This window comes from Mustela erminea, chromosome 9 (assembly GCF_009829155.1).
Source record: "Mustela erminea isolate mMusErm1 chromosome 9, mMusErm1.Pri, whole genome shotgun sequence".
Classification (NCBI taxonomy): Eukaryota; Metazoa; Chordata; class Mammalia; order Carnivora; family Mustelidae; genus Mustela; species Mustela erminea.
Genome location: NC_045622.1, coordinates 14,123,392 through 14,143,056, shown reverse-complemented (window position 1 = coordinate 14,143,056; position 19,665 = coordinate 14,123,392). Strand labels below are relative to the sequence as shown.

General features: G+C 47.9%; 1 protein-coding gene across 1 annotated transcript in view; it reads left to right on the top strand.

The window, feature by feature from the left end:
- The window catches only part of SMIM35 (small integral membrane protein 35), a 101,785-nt gene extending 89,309 nt beyond the window's left edge, over nt 1-12,476 (top strand). Inside the window, exons 3-6 of the mRNA XM_032358057.1 lie at nt 8,568-8,684; nt 9,720-9,753; nt 10,417-10,549; nt 11,223-12,476. Of these exons, the coding sequence (XP_032213948.1) occupies nt 8,568-8,684; nt 9,720-9,753; nt 10,417-10,516 (251 nt within the window). The 3' untranslated portion in view covers nt 10,517-10,549; nt 11,223-12,476. The remainder of the gene's footprint in view (nt 1-8,567; nt 8,685-9,719; nt 9,754-10,416; nt 10,550-11,222) is intronic.
- The last annotated feature ends 7,189 nt before the right edge of the window (nt 12,477-19,665 follow it).

The following is a 19,665-nucleotide window of genomic DNA, read 5'->3' as shown; positions in this document are numbered from 1 at the left end:
CTATTAGCTTTTTCTCTAATTGCTTTCTGAGTTTTTCTTCCCCATCCTCTATGCTTTTCTTAAGCTTTGTCTCTACGTCAATAATTTCCTTTTTAATGTATCTGTTCTATTTCTTGCTGTTTATATTGAATATAATATCTTCATAATAATATGTGGTCCTTGATTTATTTCTTTAATCTTTGTTTCCCTGTAATCTTCATTTTAATGCATGGTTTTAATAAGCGCTTCTAAAGAGTCAAATGATTTTGAGGTGTTTACTCCTATTTTTTGAGTAATGTTCTGTTCTAGGTTGGGGTCTCGGTCCTTCTTTGCATTTGGTTTTATCTATATACTTATACAACTTTGCATGTGTGGTTGCTATGCCATTTATTTGGGTGGCTATGTCCGGACATGCTATTTGTTTGACATAATGATAACTGACTATATTGTCCTGCATCCTAATTTCAGAAAGGGAAATTATGATGTCACCTCAAACACATACTCACAAATTTCTTCTCTCAATTCTTCCCTTTCCTTCCCCATCTCCTAACTACCATTCACTCTTCTTTGTTCTCAGATTCTTCTTTTCCTCTTCCACTTTTTCCTCTTTCTTCTTCATCTTTCCAAATATACTTTATGCCAGTTTCCTTCTTTACTAAAAACCCGAGTTTCCTAGATCAGTACTTTCTATAAGGACAAACATTGGCTTATTTGTGAAGCCAGTTGGCACAGTCTTTTTCAAAGGGGTTTTAAAGGAGTTGATGATTTTTTGGCCATATCTAGGAATACAGAAGTCCTACCATTGATTACACAAAATCTCTGGGAGAGATGTATATAAAGAAACAGGAAACAAATGTTAAAGTAAATAAAGTAACATTATATCAGAGGTTTTGTGTCTCCAGTCCCCACACATCTATCTTGAAAACTTGGCTAGAATAATGACCATGGCTGAAGATGCTTGGGCACTTTTTTTTCTGTCCTCCTTACCCAAATCTAAATCCTGAATCTTAACCATGCTCTGGCTTGCAAGGACAGGGAGCTGTCATAAGGAGAGTGCCTGAGCATAAGTGTGGGGGTTATGATGGTAGATTGGTTGCTTGCTGTTCAGACACATGGAAGGAGGAAGTGGAGTAGAACAGTCATGACTGTGACCTTCTGACATTCACTGACTTGGCCCACTGGTGAACTGGGGCTGATCAGCATCACTGAGAAGAGTAGTAAAGCAGGCTGGGAAAGGAGATGTAAAGGGTAGTCTTGAATGCTTCACTTCCCCCTAGAGCCCCATGGTCCTTTATGGGATCTGGACTAATAAAAGATCACAGTGATAGTGACTCCTTATTAGCCATATGGCAACTGAGCTGGACACAAATCTGCATCTTAATGATAATAGTGGGGGGCTGAGAGAAACGCTCCCCTCAATCCAATAAGTCATGAGTAATACAAAATAGGACTCAGAATTTTTTTTTAAGATTTATTTATTTATTTGAGAGAGAAAAAGTGTGAGCAGGGCGGGGTGGCAGAGGGAGAGAGAATCCTTGAGCAGACTCCATACTGAGCATGGAGCCCTATGCAGGGCTGAATCTCAAGACTCTGAGATCATGACCTGAGCCAAAATCAAGAGTCAGATGTTAAACAGACTGAGCTACCCAGGTGCCTCAGGACTCTGATTTTAAATAGCATCATTTTAAACAAACATCCTAGTGATCTGAAGCTGTTTCTGGGTCCTGTGGTTATACGCCTCCCTGCTGTAGGTAATGAAAGGGTGAGCCCTTTTCTAAGTTGGTGATAGTGAATGTATTGAATTAGGGATAGCTTCAGTGATGAGTTAATACTGTTCCCTAACTACTGACATAAAGAAGCTTCATATAAACTATTCAGAAAAGTGTTATCATAGTTTTGGAAATGTCATCTAAAATTTTAAAAATTTCTGTCTAATAGCCTTGCAGAGCAAGTCATTTTAAGCAATAAAGTATAATGAAAGGGTTATGGACTTTGAAGCCAGAAATAATTGGGTGCATAGGGCCCCTCAGACTGGGCAGTTACTTAGCTTCTATGAGCTCTTATTTATAGTTTCCTTAAAATATAGAATGGCAATAATATTGCAGCCCAAAAAAAGAAAAACAAAAAAGTGATGGTAGATTTTTTTTTTTCTGGGACTTGCATATCTGACAGCCTATTTGGAAAAACCAGAGAGAATTCTCACCTATAGCACCATCTTTGGGAATAACATTGTTTTATTGACCCTTCCTGAAGCTCAGAGTTAGTGGAGAAGGAACAGTTTTTATTCAGTTTATTAGTTTATCATGTCAGAGTTACTGAGACTTACATGAAACCTGCATTTCAGCACAATGTATCAGAGTTCAAAGAAATACTACTTCCCTGTGTAAGATCGTAGGGTTTTCCCTGTTCATCTTGAATCATTCCTATAGTAGAGGTATCCTAAATGATTTCTGAGGAAGTCTCTGGCTGTGCTTGAAGATCACTCCACCTCAGCACAAGCATCTCACAGGAGAGAAGAAGGGTCAAGCTTCTTTATTTCTACCGAGAAAATATACCCCAACATATTGATCTGCTTTATCTAGTTCTAAATCTTTGGTTTTGCCTTTATAACCAACGCAGAGACTCACCTCCTGTCCAAGGTCTTACAAGACACCATGCCCTTGTCTGGCATACTTTCCCCCTTATACATACACTGTCGTTGAAAATAGTGATTCTTACAGAGGTTTGGTAGAAAGGAAATGTAATTGTCATCTTCCTATAGCTGGCCCAGGGTTTTTTGATGTAATGAAAAGGAAAATAGGTTTTCTATCAACCATGGGTGCCAGAATTCCTCACTGGGAAGGAAAGGTATTATTTGAGTAGATAATTGATGGATTCTTTAAGTTTAAAAAATGTTTGGCCAATTATTTCTTCAAATATTTCTTGTCCTTTTCTCTTTCAAGGACTCCAGTTACACATGTACTAATTTGCTTGGAGTTTTCCCACACTTCACTTGTGTTCTTTCCATTCATTTTGTTTTGTTTTGTTTTCCTCTCTGTATTTCATTTTGAGTAAGTTGGTGTTGCTCTGTCTTCAGGTGCACAGCTTTGATTGTTCTGTAACATTTAATCTGCTGTTAATCCCATCCCAATATATTTTTTTCTTGGACGTTGTGGGTTTTCATTTTTGGAGCTGTGATTTGGATCCTAAGAATAAATATAGCAAGAAGGTATGGAAAACCCTTAAAGGGGAAATCGCAAAAACATATGATAGCTTATTAAAGATGATACAGGGATGCCTGAGTGGCTCAGTTGGTTAAGTGCCTGCCTTCAGCTCAGGTCATGATCCCAGGGTCCTGGGATCAAGATCTACATTGGGCTCTCTGCTCAGCAGGGAGCCTGCTTCTCCCTCTGCCTGCAACTTCCCCTGTTTGTACTTGCTCACTCTCTCTTTCCTGACCAATAAATAAAATCTTACAAAAATAATAAAAGATGACACAGATAAATGAAAATATATGCCATATTTATAAATTTGAAGACTCCGCATCATTTTTACCCAAAAGAACCTATAAACCCATGGCAATCCCAATCAAGGCTCTAATAGAGGTTTGCAGTAATCTTGAAAAGCTGATTCTAAAATTCACAGGGAAGGGCAAAGTATCCATAATAACTTACATGTTTTTGAGGGGGAATTAGGAGCAGTATTTATTTTGCCAGTGATCAAGATTCAATTTTTATTATGAAACTATAGTAATTAAGATCATGTAGGAGTGTTAAAGTGATAAATGGTCAGCCCAATAGAAGACAATAGAGAGCCCAGGAAAAGAAACAAACATATAAGGAAAACTTGTTACATGAAAGTGACAACAATGAAAATCACAGGGCAAAGTATGGAAAAATAACTTTCCATATAAAAATTAGATCCTTACCTTAGAACACATCCAAAAAATGAATTCTAGGTAGATGAGTGTTCTAACTGTGAAAAACAGAACTTTAAAACTTTTAGAAGAAAACTAAGGTGTATATCTTGAAGTAGGAATGAATTATTATTTTTTTTTAGAGATTTTATTTTTATTTTATTTTATTTTAGAGAGTGAGCAAGTGGGGGGTAGGGCAGGGCCACAAGGAGAGGGAGAAAGCCAAGCAGGCTCCATGCCCAGCACAGAGCCCGATGTAGGACCGGATCTCACGACCCTGAGATCATAACCTGAGCCGAAATCAAGAGTTGGACACTTAACCGACTGAGCTAGCCAGGTGCCCCAAGATGGATTTATTAAATAAGAGTTTTTAAATGGATGGATGGATTTAACTAAGTACACATTTAAATTCTGCTCAAAAAAGATGCCATAAGCAAATTTAAAGGACAGACCACAACCAGGGACATCAGGGGACTGTTTTGCAGAATTTTGGAAATCAGTCTATGCACCCTTCCCCTCTGGTGTTCTCGTCTCATAAATTTGAGCTGTGTTGGCCTCCTGGGTGCCAGACTCTTTCTCCTCAACCTGGACTGCTGGCTTCTCTTTGGGTCCCACCTCCCTGTACTTGGGAGTTGGAAACCCACCCCAGGCAGTAAGCTGGGCAGTCACAGAATGCCCTGTGTTTCATTTCTGCCTCTCAGGAATCATCACCTTGCAGACCTTTTTAGGTCTGCACCTTTGTACCTTTGCAGACAAAATAGAAAACCTATTTTGTCTGGTTTTCTAGTGTTTAACTAGGGGGTGGGGAGAGTAAATCTGGTCTGTTATTCTGCCATGGCCTGGAATGGAAGTAATCCCACTATCCTTTTTATAAAGTTTAAAAATAAGGAAAACAATTATATATATATATATATATACACATACACACATATAATAAGGAGAAAGGAAATAGTATAAAAAACATACCTATATATATATGTATGTTATATATATATGGTATAAAAATATATAAATATATATTAAATATATATTATTTATATATTAAATATATATAAAATATATATTATATATATATTTTAAAAATATATGGTATAAAAAACATCAAATTTGAGAGGGCAGTTACTTGGAGAGGTAGGAGAAGGCTATTCTGAAGTTAATAAGCAGTAATGTTGGAATTTTTGAATTCTTTGAAGCTTAATGGTAGGCACATGGATATTTATCATGTTAATCTGTGTACTTCTTGTGTGTGTGAAGTATAAGAAATGCAAAGGTATACATTAAGTATAGATTAAGGTATACATAAGTAAAAGGTATACATAAGTAAAGATTAAGTAAAGAATATTAGGTAAAGATGGGGCACCTCGTTGGCTTGGTTGGGTGGTTAAGCGTCTGACTCTTAGTTTCCGCTGAGGTCATGATCTTGGGGTTGTGGGATGGAGCCCCATGTTGGGCTCCTCAGTCAGCACCGAGTCTGCTTGAGATGCTCTCCCTCTTCCTCTGTCCCTCCCCTGCTCTCGGTCTCTCTCTCTCTTTTTCTCAAATAAATAAAACCTTGGGGTGCCTGGGTAGCTCAGTCAGTTAAGCATCTGTCTTCGGCTCAGGTCATGATCTCAGGGTCCTGGGATGGAACCCCCATCAAGCTCTCTGCTCAGCAGGGAATCTGCTTCTCCCTCTGCCCCTCCCCCGCTTGTTTTCTCACATTCTCTCAAGGGACTAAGTAAAATCTTTTAAAAAAAAAAAGGATATTAGTTAAAGAGCGGCTTAGGAAGATAAAGAGGTGTGAAATAGAGTAATGCGTGTGTCTGAAATCTACCTCAGCCAGAAGGCACCATTTTGTGGGTGAGGACAAAATGGTAGCCAGCACAGCTGGTGTACCTCCTTCCCTCATCAGCTGGATCTCCAGAAGACCTGTGATTTCCCTGCTGGTGCTTTCCTTCTGGTACTTTCTTTGATGAAACCCTTCAAAACCTCAGCTTCCACCAGCACTGCAGATACTTCTTCCATGCCTTGTTGAGTCATCTGTCCACCACTCACGAGTCACCCCCCGTCATCACTGGGGAAGACTTGAGCTCTTGGGTTCTTGTCACACTTTCTGTGACCCACACAGATGGTCTCTTGGACTTCAACCTCTCTGTTTCTTGCGATGCTTTCCTCAGTAAGCGTCTCTTGCTTGGAGCTTCACCGTGGTCCTCTGACTGGTTTCCCTTCATCATCATCATCCCCCTCCCCATTGCCTGTTCTTAACACAATAGCCAGTGGACTGTCCTCTTAATACATGGCATCATGTCATTCCTCTGCTCCGAATCTCTCGCGACCCCTTCTTGGTTAGAGGAAAACCCAAACTGCCATACTGCCTTCTACTCACTATACACTATCATAGCTGGTTCCTGTTACCCGTCGCCTGCTGCTGTCCCTCATCCCCCCCCCGCCAACTTCACACAGGGATCCTCAATGCTCCTGGAACCTCTGCCCAGCGTGTTTCTGCTGTAGCCGCCTGCATGGCATATCTTCAGCTCCTGTGGGGCCTTCTCCTCAACTGTCACCTTCTTCTCGAGCCCGTCCCTGACTGCTTTATTTAAAACTGTACTCCTGTCCCCACAGAGCTTTTCATCTCTTCCTCTGCTTTCTTTCTTTCTCACTACCATGAATCCCTTTCCAGGATGCTATACAGTTTATTTCTTTGTTGTCTGTCTCCCTCCACTGGTATGTAATTTCTACGAGAACAGGGATTTTTTAATTTTGTTTATTGCTATAAGGCAAGGGTCTAGAAAAAGTGCCTGGCACAGAGAAGATGCCATTAGTGACTTTGGGGATCCCTGCACCCCCCATCTCTTGGGGATGTAAGGAGTCGGGAAGGGTGCATAGTCCCTGATGTCATGTGCTTATGTGGATACCCATGACAATGGCCATCATCTGGAGAGGGCTTTGAGCCTCAGCCAGGAAGAGGGCTGCAGAGATGTCCTGAGATCCCAGCTGTGTGACTCTCTGTGGTTGAGAGGGTCTCTCTGTGACTTCCCTGCTTCTCCTGGGGCTAGATATCATTTGGTTGCTTGCATGCCATGAGAGGGCACAGCAGCTCTCCAAGGCAGTCTGAGGCTCCATTTGCCACAGTGCTCCCTGCAGCCATCCTTCCTGTGCTCTTATCTTTCTGGGGCTCAGTCTAGCTCTCTGGTCCCACAGCTCTGCCTGGAAGTTCTGTTGCCTCCCCAGGGCTCAACATTGGATCAGAGAATGAAGTCTTCCTCTCTGGGACCCACTGGCATATTTTCAATGTTTTCAATGCTTTTTTCCTACTTCTCTCTTAATCTCTTGTTTTCCCTCTCCTCCCCCAGGTTGGAGATCTTTTTCCTAGTAAGACGAGGAAGGCCGTCTTGCTTTGGCTCATCTCTTGTCTAAGTTGTGAATACTTTCTATTTTGCTAAGAGCCTGGGCTTTTGAAATCAAAAAGTAGGAAGACAGACCCTTTCTTTGTGCATTTGGCACTCACATGCTTTGCTGGGATGCTTTCATGGGAAGAAGGGCCAAGGGGCGTGGGGGAGGGAAAGGCTGGGGGGGGGAAAGGCTTGGGCAGGGGAGATTGTGGAATATTTTAAAAGGACAGTCACACCGTGTGATACTGATAATGACAACAGCAACACTGTTGTAGTTCACACTGTATACACTTAGTGTATGTACTACACTTAGTCTCTGCAATGCACTGCCATTAATCAGCATAGCAAGTCTGTGTGTATTTATTACCATGCTTATTTTCCATAAAAGCAAATTGAAGTCTAGTGAGGGAAAGGGAGTTGCTCAGGTCCCACATTTTGCAAATGATGGGCCTGCGCTTTGGAAGCAAATCTGCTGTGCCGAAGGCTAACCACTATGCCTCCTGGCCCCCTGGCAGCACCCCAGAGCCCCAGGACCCTGGGCCACAGAGCTGGGGATCAGTTGATTCTTGCACACTCCTGGTGCTCATCCAGCAGGAGTGGTGCTGGCTTTCTTCTTCCTTCACTGGCCTGTCAGGTGGGTTTCTCCATGGCCCCCACTGTCAGCCTCTTTCTGCTGGCTTCCCTCTCTGCTGCTGATTCAGCTTCAGGCCCATCTCATCTCCTTGGAGAGGTCCAATCTCCCTCCCCTCTCCTCTCCTCCTCCCCTCCTCTTGCCTCTCCCGGCCTCCCTCCTTCCCTCACCTCCCTTCTTTCCTTCCCTCTCCCCCTTCCTCGATCCCCCACCGTCCCTCCTCCTTCCCTTTCTACCTTGGTTTGGCTTTACAAATAAAATATAAATTTAGCTAAGAGCTCATACCACAAAAAGGGAAGAAATGATATGTATAAGCGGCAACAGAATTTACAAGTAAACACCCTGCCATTTAGTCCCTGGGCTTGTGGGGAGGATACTAAGGATCTTCTGGTCTCCCTTCTTGGGGCCTCCAGGCTGCCCTTGACCACTGAGCAAGGCTGAGGAGAGACCTTCTAGGCTCTTCCTCCAAACTGCAGCACATTTTCCAATAAGCAGAAGGCCTGTGGCTTCAGGAGGCCCTCCCAGCTCCAGTCTACCTCTGTGGTCAAGGACTGGGACTTTGGATAAACAAGCTAACACTAAAAACTTGGGTATCTGATGCTGCTATCTTAGTGGGAGCCGTCATGTTGATGGCAGTGGGGAGGGAGGAAGGAGACTTGGGCAGCCAACAGAGGGGGCCATGTTTCTGCAGGTGAGGACTCCATTAGCACCCTGGGCCTGATCCTCGGCGTGGGACTCTCGCTGCTGCTTGTGTCCATCCTGGGCTACAGCCTGGCCAAGTGGTACCAGCGTGGGTACTGCTGGGAGGGTGAGTGAGTGCCGGACCCTGCCAGCCCAGCCCTGGCCTGCCCCTCCTCTCCTGTAGCAGTGGGCACGGCTGGGTGGGGCTGCACACCCTTCAGCATGGTATCATGCAAAAATATTTCCTGTGGTGGCTGCAGTGGTTGAAGACTTGAGTGGGGGTGGCAGAGCGCTCGAATGGTTGAGGGTGGGGTACTGGGCCTTGACTGAGGGAGTGAGGTCTCTGCCTGCCCAGCCAGAGGCTGTCTCTCTCTTCCTTCAGAGCCCACCAGAGTCCATCCCCAAGGCCTGCATGGGCCTCGAGGCCAGGCTGGACAGGGGACCCCCACTCTGGCTCCTTGTGCATCCCTCCCCCTGCCTGTGGGTCTTGGGGCCCTTTCCGAAGCTTGCTTCAGCTTCCACTTCCCTGGGAGTCTCCCCGAATTTGCTGCTGCCCTCCCAGCTCTGAGCCATATCGGCATTTCCCATGGGACCTGGGAGAGCTGGCAGGGCCTGCTGGGATCCCCTGAGGCAGAAGGCATTTCTTGACCTGCAGCTGACTTCCATGGCTTCCATGAATGTTTGCTGAGCACCTACTATGTGCCAGTGTACTTTGCCTAATAGGATTTTCTTTAAAATTCCAAGTAAGGTTAGAATTCTTAGTTTTTTATAGATGGAGCAAGAAGTCTGAAGTCACAGGGTTCAAGAGTGGTACAGTCTGGATTCAAGCCCAGGTCTGCTTCTTTTGGGCTCTACACTAGGACTGCCTCTTTCCCAGGGCAATTAGGGCAAATCATCCTTTAAGCATCCCTTAAAGGCGGGGGAGGGGGGATTCCTAGCCACAGGATCTGCCCCGCAAAGCTGGTGGTTCTTTCTGGGAAGATGGGCGTGTGGCAGGCAGAAGCCAATGAAGGAGCTTGGGACCCTCCCACAGCATCCTGAGGTCCAACCCAGCCACCTTGCTCCTCCCAGATCGGGCGAGGGAGCACCAGATATTCCCAGAAACGTGATGGACTGGTCTCCCTGGAGGTACTAACCCTCTCTTTTCTGATTGTCTTTCTAGGGCCTAATTTTGTCTTCAATTTGTACCAGATCCGGTGAGTAGATTCAGAGCAGATCTGGGTGGGGTTAGGTATGGAGCCCAAATGCCCTGTTTCTCTTCCTTGTCTCCTCCCCATGCTCCTAAGCAAACAAGAGTAAAGGAAGGAGCTGGGGTCTATTTAGAAAGTACCATGAATAAAAACTTGAGCATGGCCAGGATTATGGGAAACCCTGCTGATGGCGATCCTCTTAACATTTGCCCCCAGACAGGGACCAGCCATACCTTTGTCAGCTACTCATAGTTTTCTCAAGAAGAATCTATTGTTGCAGGTATCGTGGTATTATTTTCTAGGGGGTATGATGTACATAGTCTCTGTCCTTAAGCATTTCAGTGTCTGTGGTGGACACAGACTTGACTACAAATAATATCATCTCAGGCACAATGTAGTGTCAGAAGAGAGGAGCAAGTGGAGACCATCAGGGATTTAGGGAGTGGGGTTCAGAAAATGCTCCTGCAGCCCCCTTACCTCCTCGCTGCCCCCAGGTGGGCCTGCTCTTCATCTGGCCCTGAGACGTGGGCCAACTCCTGTTCTGGAAGATGGGTTGGTTGAGGAGCCATGGCCAGGAAGTTCTTCCCATGCTCTGGCCTAGGGAGTTGGGCTCCCAAGGAGAGTCCAGGTTCTCAGCCCCCCAAGACTTGATTGGATCATCTTTCTCAGGAACCTGAAGGAGCTGGAGGTGGGTCCACCTTTCACCATCAGTGGCCATGTCAGCAGTTCGGATGGTGGCTACATGAAGTTCTCCGACAGGCTAGTCTGATGGGGGAGTGTCAGGCTCTGGAGCCCGGGAGAGGTGAGTGGTGAGTTCCCGAGTAAATATGATCCCCTGGTAAGGTCTTCGGATGGCACAGGCGCCCAAGCCTAACACCAGGAACTGTTTGGAACCCAAGAGATGATTCGCTTCATCTCCTCCCTGCCCCCCCGCCCCCACTTCTCAGGAGTGGGTCCACGGGAGATGATCTCAGGCGCCAAGGCCCAGGGTCATGCTGTCCTCACCACCTGCTGGCAGCAGACTGCTCCTTTCCAGCTGGGCACCCAGTCCACGTCCTGCCTTTCTTTCCCGGGGGAAGATTTCTAATCAGGTAGCAGCTTCTAGAGTCAAGCTTCTATCTCAACCCTTTGCTGTGAATCAAAGGTTCTAGATGGCCACTCTCTCCAAGAATCATCACTCCAGAGTGTCATTTTTGAATGGAAGGCCCAGGAGCCATCCTTGCTTCATGGCCAGCTGACCCCTGGGTCACACCTTCCTTCCCCTTACTCCACCCCTCCCGCCTTCAAGCCTATCCCCTCTCTGCATGGCAGCTGCTTTTTCCCAGCCACTTTCTCCCTCCAGAATCCCTCATGGATCCCCAGTTTCTCTCTGAGCTTCTCTTCTGGCCTGAGAGAAGCCTCACCAGATGCAGTGGTTTAGAGGAATCCTTTCCAGGCCTCATCTCTTAGTTGTTCTCCTTTTTCTTTGTCTGCAGGAGGAGGCTTCTGGGGAGGCACCTGCCCCTCATGGGCTCCCCGGGCTGCCTTCAACCTCTGGAGTCTTGTTGTGGATGATGAGGAGTCACTCCAGGTGCACCATAGGCCTGCAGCAGGAGGACCCCCAGGAGGTTCTCTGGACAGAGTCTGGTAGGGTAGCTCTGGCTTTCTCCTACAAACAAAAAGATAGGCATTTGCCCAGGAGTAGAGACTGGTTCCCAGGAGACCCTGAGCCTGGGGAGGGATTCCAGGTGTCCTGGAGAACAAAGGCCTCCCAGCTCAGCCCAGTGTAGGCAAGGCCTGCAGCCCCACAGGGGAGCTCTCCACGGGACATCCCCAGGCACTTCCCCTCGAAGGGCGGACTCCAGAGGTCGGAAAACCAGTCATATCTTTAATAGGCAAAGTCATGTGGGAGTGGAGGTGATTCCAGATGCTGTTTTTAACCTTCCTACCAGAAGCCAACTTCCTCTAAGAGCTGAAGACTGATCTTGGCCTTTGCCCTGCCCTGTCCCATTCTGTTGCTTTGTTCTGGTGCTTTCAACCTCCCCACACTTCTGTCTACCACTTGGCTTTGTTTTCCCTGCCGCTGACCAGCCTCAGTGCCTCCCAAACCATTTGGAGGTCAGTGCTTAAAACAGTCTAGAAATACAATCTTATTTTGTAGGCTTCCGTGATGGGTGGGCAGGGGTCGGGGGCAGAGAGCTCAGTCTCCCTGTGTTCTGCATTTCCTGTGCCAGGCTTGCCCTGTGATGGGGAGGGCAGACTAGAAATAGTGGGAGTCAGGGAGGGACCCACGCCAGGCTTAAAAAAAACCAACTAGGTAATGCACAAGGGAAATCACGAACCACATGTAGGTTGGTGGACAGCAGCACTTTTTGCCTTGTGAGTCATCGTTTTTTTCCTCTGGTCTGCCTTGCTGTGGTATCCACACCCAGATGTTGTCTTAGTAGGCCCTTAATGCACTGTTATTCCATCCAGAGAGACTGCGCTCTCAGGGCAGCTGTGGATGGAGCCGGGCCTGACAGGGGCCCAGCCCCTCCTGAAACCTGTAGTTAGAACTACCTGCCCATGTCCCAGCACCAAGGCTGAGAAGATGCAGGAGCCGAGGACAGTGATGGGTGGGGAGGACAGAAGTCTTAGTATTTGTCTTCCTATCCTCACTTCCCCAGAGCCTGGTTTCTTTCTTGCTTTGGGTTCTAGCCAGTTGTGAAGAAAGGAAAAGTTAGGGGGAAGGGAGGGAGGAAGGGAGGAAGGGAGAAAGGAGAGGGGCCTTACCAGCCCCTACCCCCTCACTTCCTGCCAGGATCTGGGGGGCCATTCTCCCAGCATCTGACTTAGCCAGGCTCTGACTTAATAAACCGAATCTCTAAATTTGGAGATTTTCATCTGGGCCCCAGTATTTCTATCCCTGAGTTGGTGAGTGTGGGGCAGAGCCCCCCGTAGCTTCGGATCCCACTCTCTCTTGAAGGCTTTATTGGGAAAGCAGCGAGGAGGGGGGATGGGGTGACTTTGACATCCTTCTTTGGATTTCAGTGCTGAGGGCTGGGCCCCATTCCTTAACCCATGGGATGTCAGCGAAACTCTCCATGATGCCCATTTCAGTGTGGATCCTGGGGCTGCAGCCCATAGGGGGCTACTCGGCTCCCTGAGTATGCTCAGGACTCTGAGACCTTGGGGAAACTTGAAAGGATGGGGCTCAGGGCCCAGATGGTCCCGCCCCAGGTTTGGTGGCTTCAGGTAGGGACACAGGACAGCTGCTGAGGGCTGGAGAATGGAGGGTATTTCCCATCCTTGGAGCGGAAACCGAGACTGGGCTAACTTCCTCTTTCAGGGTCCTCTGACGTGTTCCCTGTCCCCTGCACCTCCTTCTTGTTTTCCTGACTTCCGCACTCAGTCCTGCTGGTGAACATACCATTGCCCTTCACCCCAGGCCTCTCCCAAGGATACAACATGTTTTCATTGAGAGCTTCAGAGATGATTATGGAACAGGTGGCTGGAGATTCTGGCTGCGGGTCTGGTTGGGCTGGCAGTAGGACCCATGGCCCTGCCAACACCTTCCCTAAACCCACCCTCCCCTCTTAGCTGTTCTTCTTTGCCCTGGCCCCAAGAGCCAGGAGGCTGTCTGGAGAGCCAGCACTTCTCCGGGCTGCCCACTCCCAGTCCCTGTGCTACCCTGTTCCTCTTTAGTGTCTTTGCCAGGGCTTCCCAGAATGCCACCTCCCTCCCTGCTGACCCCTCCCGAGCCACAGCTCATCTTCATGGTTGGCTCAAGTGTCCTCTTCCCTGTGGCTTTCCCCAGGACTCCAGACTCGTTACCACTCATTTGATCCTGATGGCAAGTGGCCATGATTCTCCCATTTGTGCTGTCCCCCCCTGCCAGGGGGAGCCCTCTGTGGGCAGGGTTATGGCCCATAGTCTTCAGTAACCGCTAAAAGGAGGGCCCATAGGAGGTACTCAGTAAAGGCCTGCTGAGTGGAGCAGAATCCTCACTGTGGTGATGGAAGGCTGCCTGGTCCTGGAGAAAGATGCCCTGGTGACCTGAGAAGGAGCAGGAGCTGCTTGCACAACACACAGTCCACAGAGAGCAAATTGCTTTCGTGTGCGTTACTGCGGCTTGAACCCTGTGGCAAACTTGTGACGTGGGCACCGTCGCCAGCTGCGTATTGCATCTGGTGAGACAGAGGCTCAGAGAGGTAGCACACTTTGCCTAAGGCTGCACAGCCACCGACAGCATTGAGGCTTGAAGAGAGAGTGAGGCCTCACAGATGCACCCTGACCACAGGCTTAGTGGGATGAGGATGGAACCCTGGAAAATACAGTCTGGTCTGGACTTGCCATGCTGTGCTCTGGGGCCATGGGCTAGTCATTCACCACCATGGGCATATATTTTAGCATCTGGATATCGAGGGATCAGATTACCTGTCCAAGCCTCCTCTCTTTACCTGAAGGAGAAAAAGGACCTTATCTGTTTCTGTGCTTTTTTTTTTTTTTAAAGACTTTATTTATTTGAGAGAGGGAGAGAAAGAGAGTGAGAGAGAAACACAGTCAGGGTGGGGGGCAGAGGGAGAGGGAAAAGCAGACTCCCCTCTGATCAGGAAGCCCAACACGGGATTTGATCCCAGGACCCTGAGATCATGTCCTGAGCTGCAGGCAGATGCTTAACCAGCTGAGCCCCCCCCAGGCACCCCTGTACCATGTTTTAGATCTCTGTATTCTCAGTGTCTAGCATAGGACCTGGCATATAGTAGGTGTTCACTGAACAAAAGATACAAGTACAAAGTATAGTGATACTTTCTCGCTTAGGAGGTGACAGGTGACAAGTATAGTTCATTTAGACTCTGATGGTCTAGGATCCAAATTATTCCTTAGCCTTTCTTTGACTTTGGATAAATCCAACCAGCATCTAAGACCAGACCGTTCCCAACCAAACCCTTCTTTACCAGCAAACTGATGTTTGCTGAACACATACTAGAGTGCAGGGCAGGGGCTCTGTCTGCAGGCTCCCTTCATTCTCACAGGGAGGAGACAGAGGATCAGGGGCCAGTGAAATGATGTGCTGAAGGCCAGGCAAGAATGGGTTTTCTTTAAAATGTCAGCCCCTTATAGCCTCTGTCCAAGTTAGCAGCTTCCCTGAGCTTCCTGGCCCCCAAGGAAGCAGGCCCCTCCTGCTGGCCTCTAATCTCTTTTCCGGGTCCCCTGGTGTGGTGAGAACAGCCCTGTCCTCAGCTCTGGGCTTCTTGCTGCTCCATTTCTTATTCTTCCTTTTATTATTTTTTTAATACCCCTTTGGCCATCAAATCGTCAAATTCTGCCCCTTCTTTATGCCAGCTCAATTTTCACTTCCCCAGGGTGACTTCCTTAAGACTGGTGGATCTTGTTGTCTTCTCACTTTTTTTTTTTTTTTTGAAGATTTTATTGGTTTATTTGAGAGAGAGAGGGAGGCAGAGCACAAGCAGGAGGAGGGGCAGAGGGAGAGGGAGAAGTAGACTCCTGGCTAAGCAGGGAGCCCAATGTGGGGCTCAGTCTCAGGATCCCAAGACCATGACCTGCTGAAGGCAGACACCTGACAGACTGATCCCTCCAGGGGCCCCATTGTCTTCTCACTTTTAATTACAAATACTCTCTGGCTTCTGTAACTGAATTATTGAGTATTCCCTTGTATTCATTTGTTCATGCAGCTTCTGTAATATGCCAGGAACTGCTAGGCACTGTGGAGGCATCCAGTCTTTCTTGAGATTAACTGTGCACCCTCCTGTCTGATGGGTATTTTCTGCAGGCAAAATTCAGGTCTTCTACCTTTTCTGAGTTCTCTATGGTAGCTTATATGGTTCTGTCCATAGCCAGGAATGACTCAGGAAATTATGTTGTATATTTCTCAGTCTTTTCAGGGAAGCTTGGGCTTTACTTTATCCCTGGTCTAGTCTTAGGTGCTCTGAAAACCAAAGCTTCTGATTTTCTCTGCCTGTCCTCAATCATGTGCAACACTGCAGCCGTCATCAGATGCAGATCTGGACACAGAGCACCCCACAGTGACTTTTTCTGTCTAATGGCTCCCTGAAGAAATGGTCAGACCCAGGAAGAGGCTGGGCCAGTCAGGAAGGGCTGTGCTCCCCTGTGGTAATGATGTTGTCTCATGCCAGTGGCCATGCAGGGGCCAGCGTCTGGGAGTACCACTCTTTCTGCCCCAGGAGTCTAAGAACCCCAAAGGTGGGAGCACATAGGGCGTATCACTACTATATTTAAAAAAATTGCTTAGTGATCAAAAGCTGTCGAGAAGCAGTGAGATTTAAGCAGATCTGGTACAAAACAGGAAGCCAGTGGCCTGGTGAATTCTCACATTTGGAGGACCAGAAGTGAAATGTTTTGTCTGCCCAGAGTAGCAACAGGCCAACAAAACAACAGGTGGGGTGGCGCTGGAGGACCATGGCCTTGGTGGGGTCCCTGTCTCCTGGATTTTTACCTGCAAGGGCTATGGGGGTTTTCTTCCCCTCCCCCAAAGCCTCAGGATAAGGTTTTTCGTATATAAGCAGGGAGCCATTAGGAAGGAGATGAGGGAGTATATACAGAGCCTCACGTTCTGTTGTAGCCCTGGTAGCTGGGGGCGGGGTGGGGGGAGGGGCGCCAGGTGCCTTGTTTGGGTAAGGCTGCTGTCAGACTTGAGGACACCAAGTTCCCTTCCGGCTGTGATGCTGTCGCAGAGCGTGGGTGACTTCAGTTCCACAGGGCTGAAGGGGGCAGGGGAGGAGGTAGTGGAGTCACCTGTGTATGTGTGTGTGCGTGTGTGTACACTGCAGAGTCCTGACCCATGGAGAAGGATCTGTACTGTTGCCTGCTGTATCCTCAGAGGGCCTGCCCATGGCAGATGCTCAATGAATGTTTGCTAAAGGAGTGAATGACCGTGTACTGAATATTTTCATGGTCCTTTGCCTTCTTTCCTGACCACATTCCCTGCTCTAGGCTTCCTGTTTGGTCTCTAGCCCTGGGTCCCTACAATATTTAGGAGCTAGAGGGTAAATATCACAGGGAAAGGAATGATCATGGTATAATATGACTAAGCTAGATAGACGACAGACCTGAAAAATAAAATTTCAGTCCAAATTTACATTCAGCCTGCTTTCTTTTGGGCTCAGTCTAATGTCTCCCAAGGAAGAATCCAGCTTCAAGCTACCATTGCCAGCCTTGCCATGGTCATGCTTGGATATCCTACTTCCTCAACCCCTTTCATAGGTTTTTCTTACAAAGAATCCATTCGTTCATGCGTTCATTCTTCATCACATTTACCGAGCACTTTCCTGTATGTTAGGCTTCAGTTGGGTGTGAAGGACACCGGGATTCAGAGGTCAGTCAGGGAAGTTTCTGTTCTCTAGAGCTCACAGTGGAACAAATGCACATTCAGTGGTACGTTCTGCGATAGCAGGATGCCCAGGGCATTCAAGGGAGAGGTCAGACCGAAGAGTGCTCTCTGCAGATGGCTGCAGACTGCTGGGAAGACGGAGGCCCAGAGTTGACAGGACATGACTGAGTGGGCTGAGCTGAGAGGAGCAGCAGCCCTTCCTGGAGCACAGCCCTTCCTGACTGGCCCAGCCTCTTCCTGGGTCTGACCATTTCTCCCATTTCCTGAGTTCTGGGCCAGCCCAGTGTTTCTTTCCACTGCAATGGGTCTGTTGCCTCTTCCTCTTTGTCCGTGGGGCATCTCCAGACCAACAGCCTTGCCATGGAAGCCTATCTCTGGATTCATCCGTTAGTCTGGGTGTCTGGTGCATGCTTCCATCATGTGAGGGTCCTGTGGCCATCATTGCATCCTGCCACTCAGGCCTGCTAGACTGCCTGGGTCCTCCTGTCGCCCTGGGTTTGAATGGTGGGCTCAGATCTTATAATCTCTCAAGTTTGGGGAGAGTTTCGGAACCTCACTTAGCATAATTTAATAAATCTCACTTCATTCCTTTCAATTCAGTCCAAAAAGTGTGTGTTGAACCCCCTGGGTGGGTCCCATGCCCCCATGACCCCTGGGAACATCTCCCTCACAGCATGAACAGCAGGTGCCCCAGTGCCCTGCCTCTCATCCTTGGCTCCACCCCTGATTCCAGACAGTTCTGAATGGGCTCCCATTTCGTGCTGACAAATCTCTCCAGTGCTCACTGCACATCACTTGCTAACCGCCCTGGCTCCTTGTGTTCTGGGGGGACCCGTTCAGCCCCTTGTACCAGCAGTCTGAGAGTGTTAACACCTCTGGGGGAAGCCTCAGCCCGCTCAGAAGCTGCTGGATCAGGACTTCTCTTGTCAATGCTCAGGGGACCGTTGGAAGAGGCCTCTACCTGCTCCAGGGATCAAGGCCCAGTTGCTCCCAGCAGGACCAGCTTGATAACATATTCCTGCTTGGGTTTTTTCTTCTCCTGGTTTCTCACTCTTGTTCCCTGGGATCACCTTCCAAATAAACCACCTGCCCACAACTCCTTGAATTGTGTTCTTGCTTCTTGGGGGGCAATCTAGGCTAAGACTGCGCTTACACCTTTGTAAGCTTACCCTTATTCCTTTATTTACTTGCTCTTTCTTTCTTTCTTTTTTTCTTTTTTTAAAGATTTTATTTATTTATTTGGCAGAGATCACAAGTAGGCAGAGAGGCAGGCAGAGAGAAAGAGGCAGAAGCAGGCTCCCTGCTGAGCAGAGAGCCCGATGCGGGTCCCAGGACCCTGGGATCATGACCTGAGCCGAAGGCAGAGGCTTTAACCCACTGAGCCACCCAGGCGCCCCTTTACTTGCTCTTTCATTCAGCAAATACAAACCATCTACTAGGCTCTTGGTTGTGGGACTGGAGGACTGAGCAAAAGAGAGAAAGTCTCTGCCTTCATAGAAAGGTCTGCTTTATTGGGAGAGAGAGGCTATGAGCAAATAAACACAAAGAGGTCCTAAAACTTCAGGTAATAAGTGCTCTGATGGAAAAAAGCTGGGGATAGGGGTGCAGTGGAGACAGGGAGGATACGTGGATAGGGTGGTCATTAGAGACCTCCCCAAGGAGGTTGCGTTTGAGAAGACACTTGAATAAATGACCTGAGGTGGCAATGAGCTTGAAGCAGGGTGGGCAGAGGGGAGAGTACAGGAGGTGGTGTGTGGGGGGTGGGCAGATACTAACTCCTTGGGACTCTGCCTCTCATTTGGACCAGAAACAAAGGAGAGGGCTTTCAGCCAGGGAATAACATGACCTGAATTGTATTTTATAAAGATCACACTGGCTGCTGTACTATACTAAGCATACTATATGAATCATACCTTACTAGACTAAGGCAGCAGGTGTGGAAGCAGAGGGACAGTAAAGGGACAGTCATCAGCATCCAGGTGGCATTTAAAGGCATGGACTAGGGTAGAGTTTAATAGACATCACATCAAATGCTTCTCTAAAGGAGCGAGCTTCACAAGTCAGTGTGCAGGGGATCACCTGTACCTGATCACCTGTAACCTATTTACTAAAGCCGGACCCTGGGAATTAGCATCCAGAGCTTCCTGGCCTTGGAGATGCTCAGGAAAAGAAGCACCCCCCAGATGACTCTGATGCAGGTCGTCCTTTGAGAACTGCCCTTAGGGACAGGTAGATGGGAATGTCAGGCAGTGGAGGGTAAGGAATACTGCCAGCATCATGGTGACCAGGCAGCAGGATCCTCAGGAATGTTTCTCTTCTCTCCAGGGCCATCACGAGGCCCTGACCTCCATCAACTACTCCTTCCCTGTGTAGGTAGAGGTGTATGGGTGTGGCACCCTATACCCAGACCTTTGCCAATCATGTGCCAGTCTGCTCCAGGCACCCTTGCCCGTGTCCCCTTGGGAGCTTACACCCTGTATGGAGCAGATGCACATTTGTGGTGGGTTGCAGCATGAATGAGGCTCCTGGCTGGGGTCTGCAAGATGGGTGCTGGGCACAGGCATGGCTCCAGTCACTCTACAGGGATG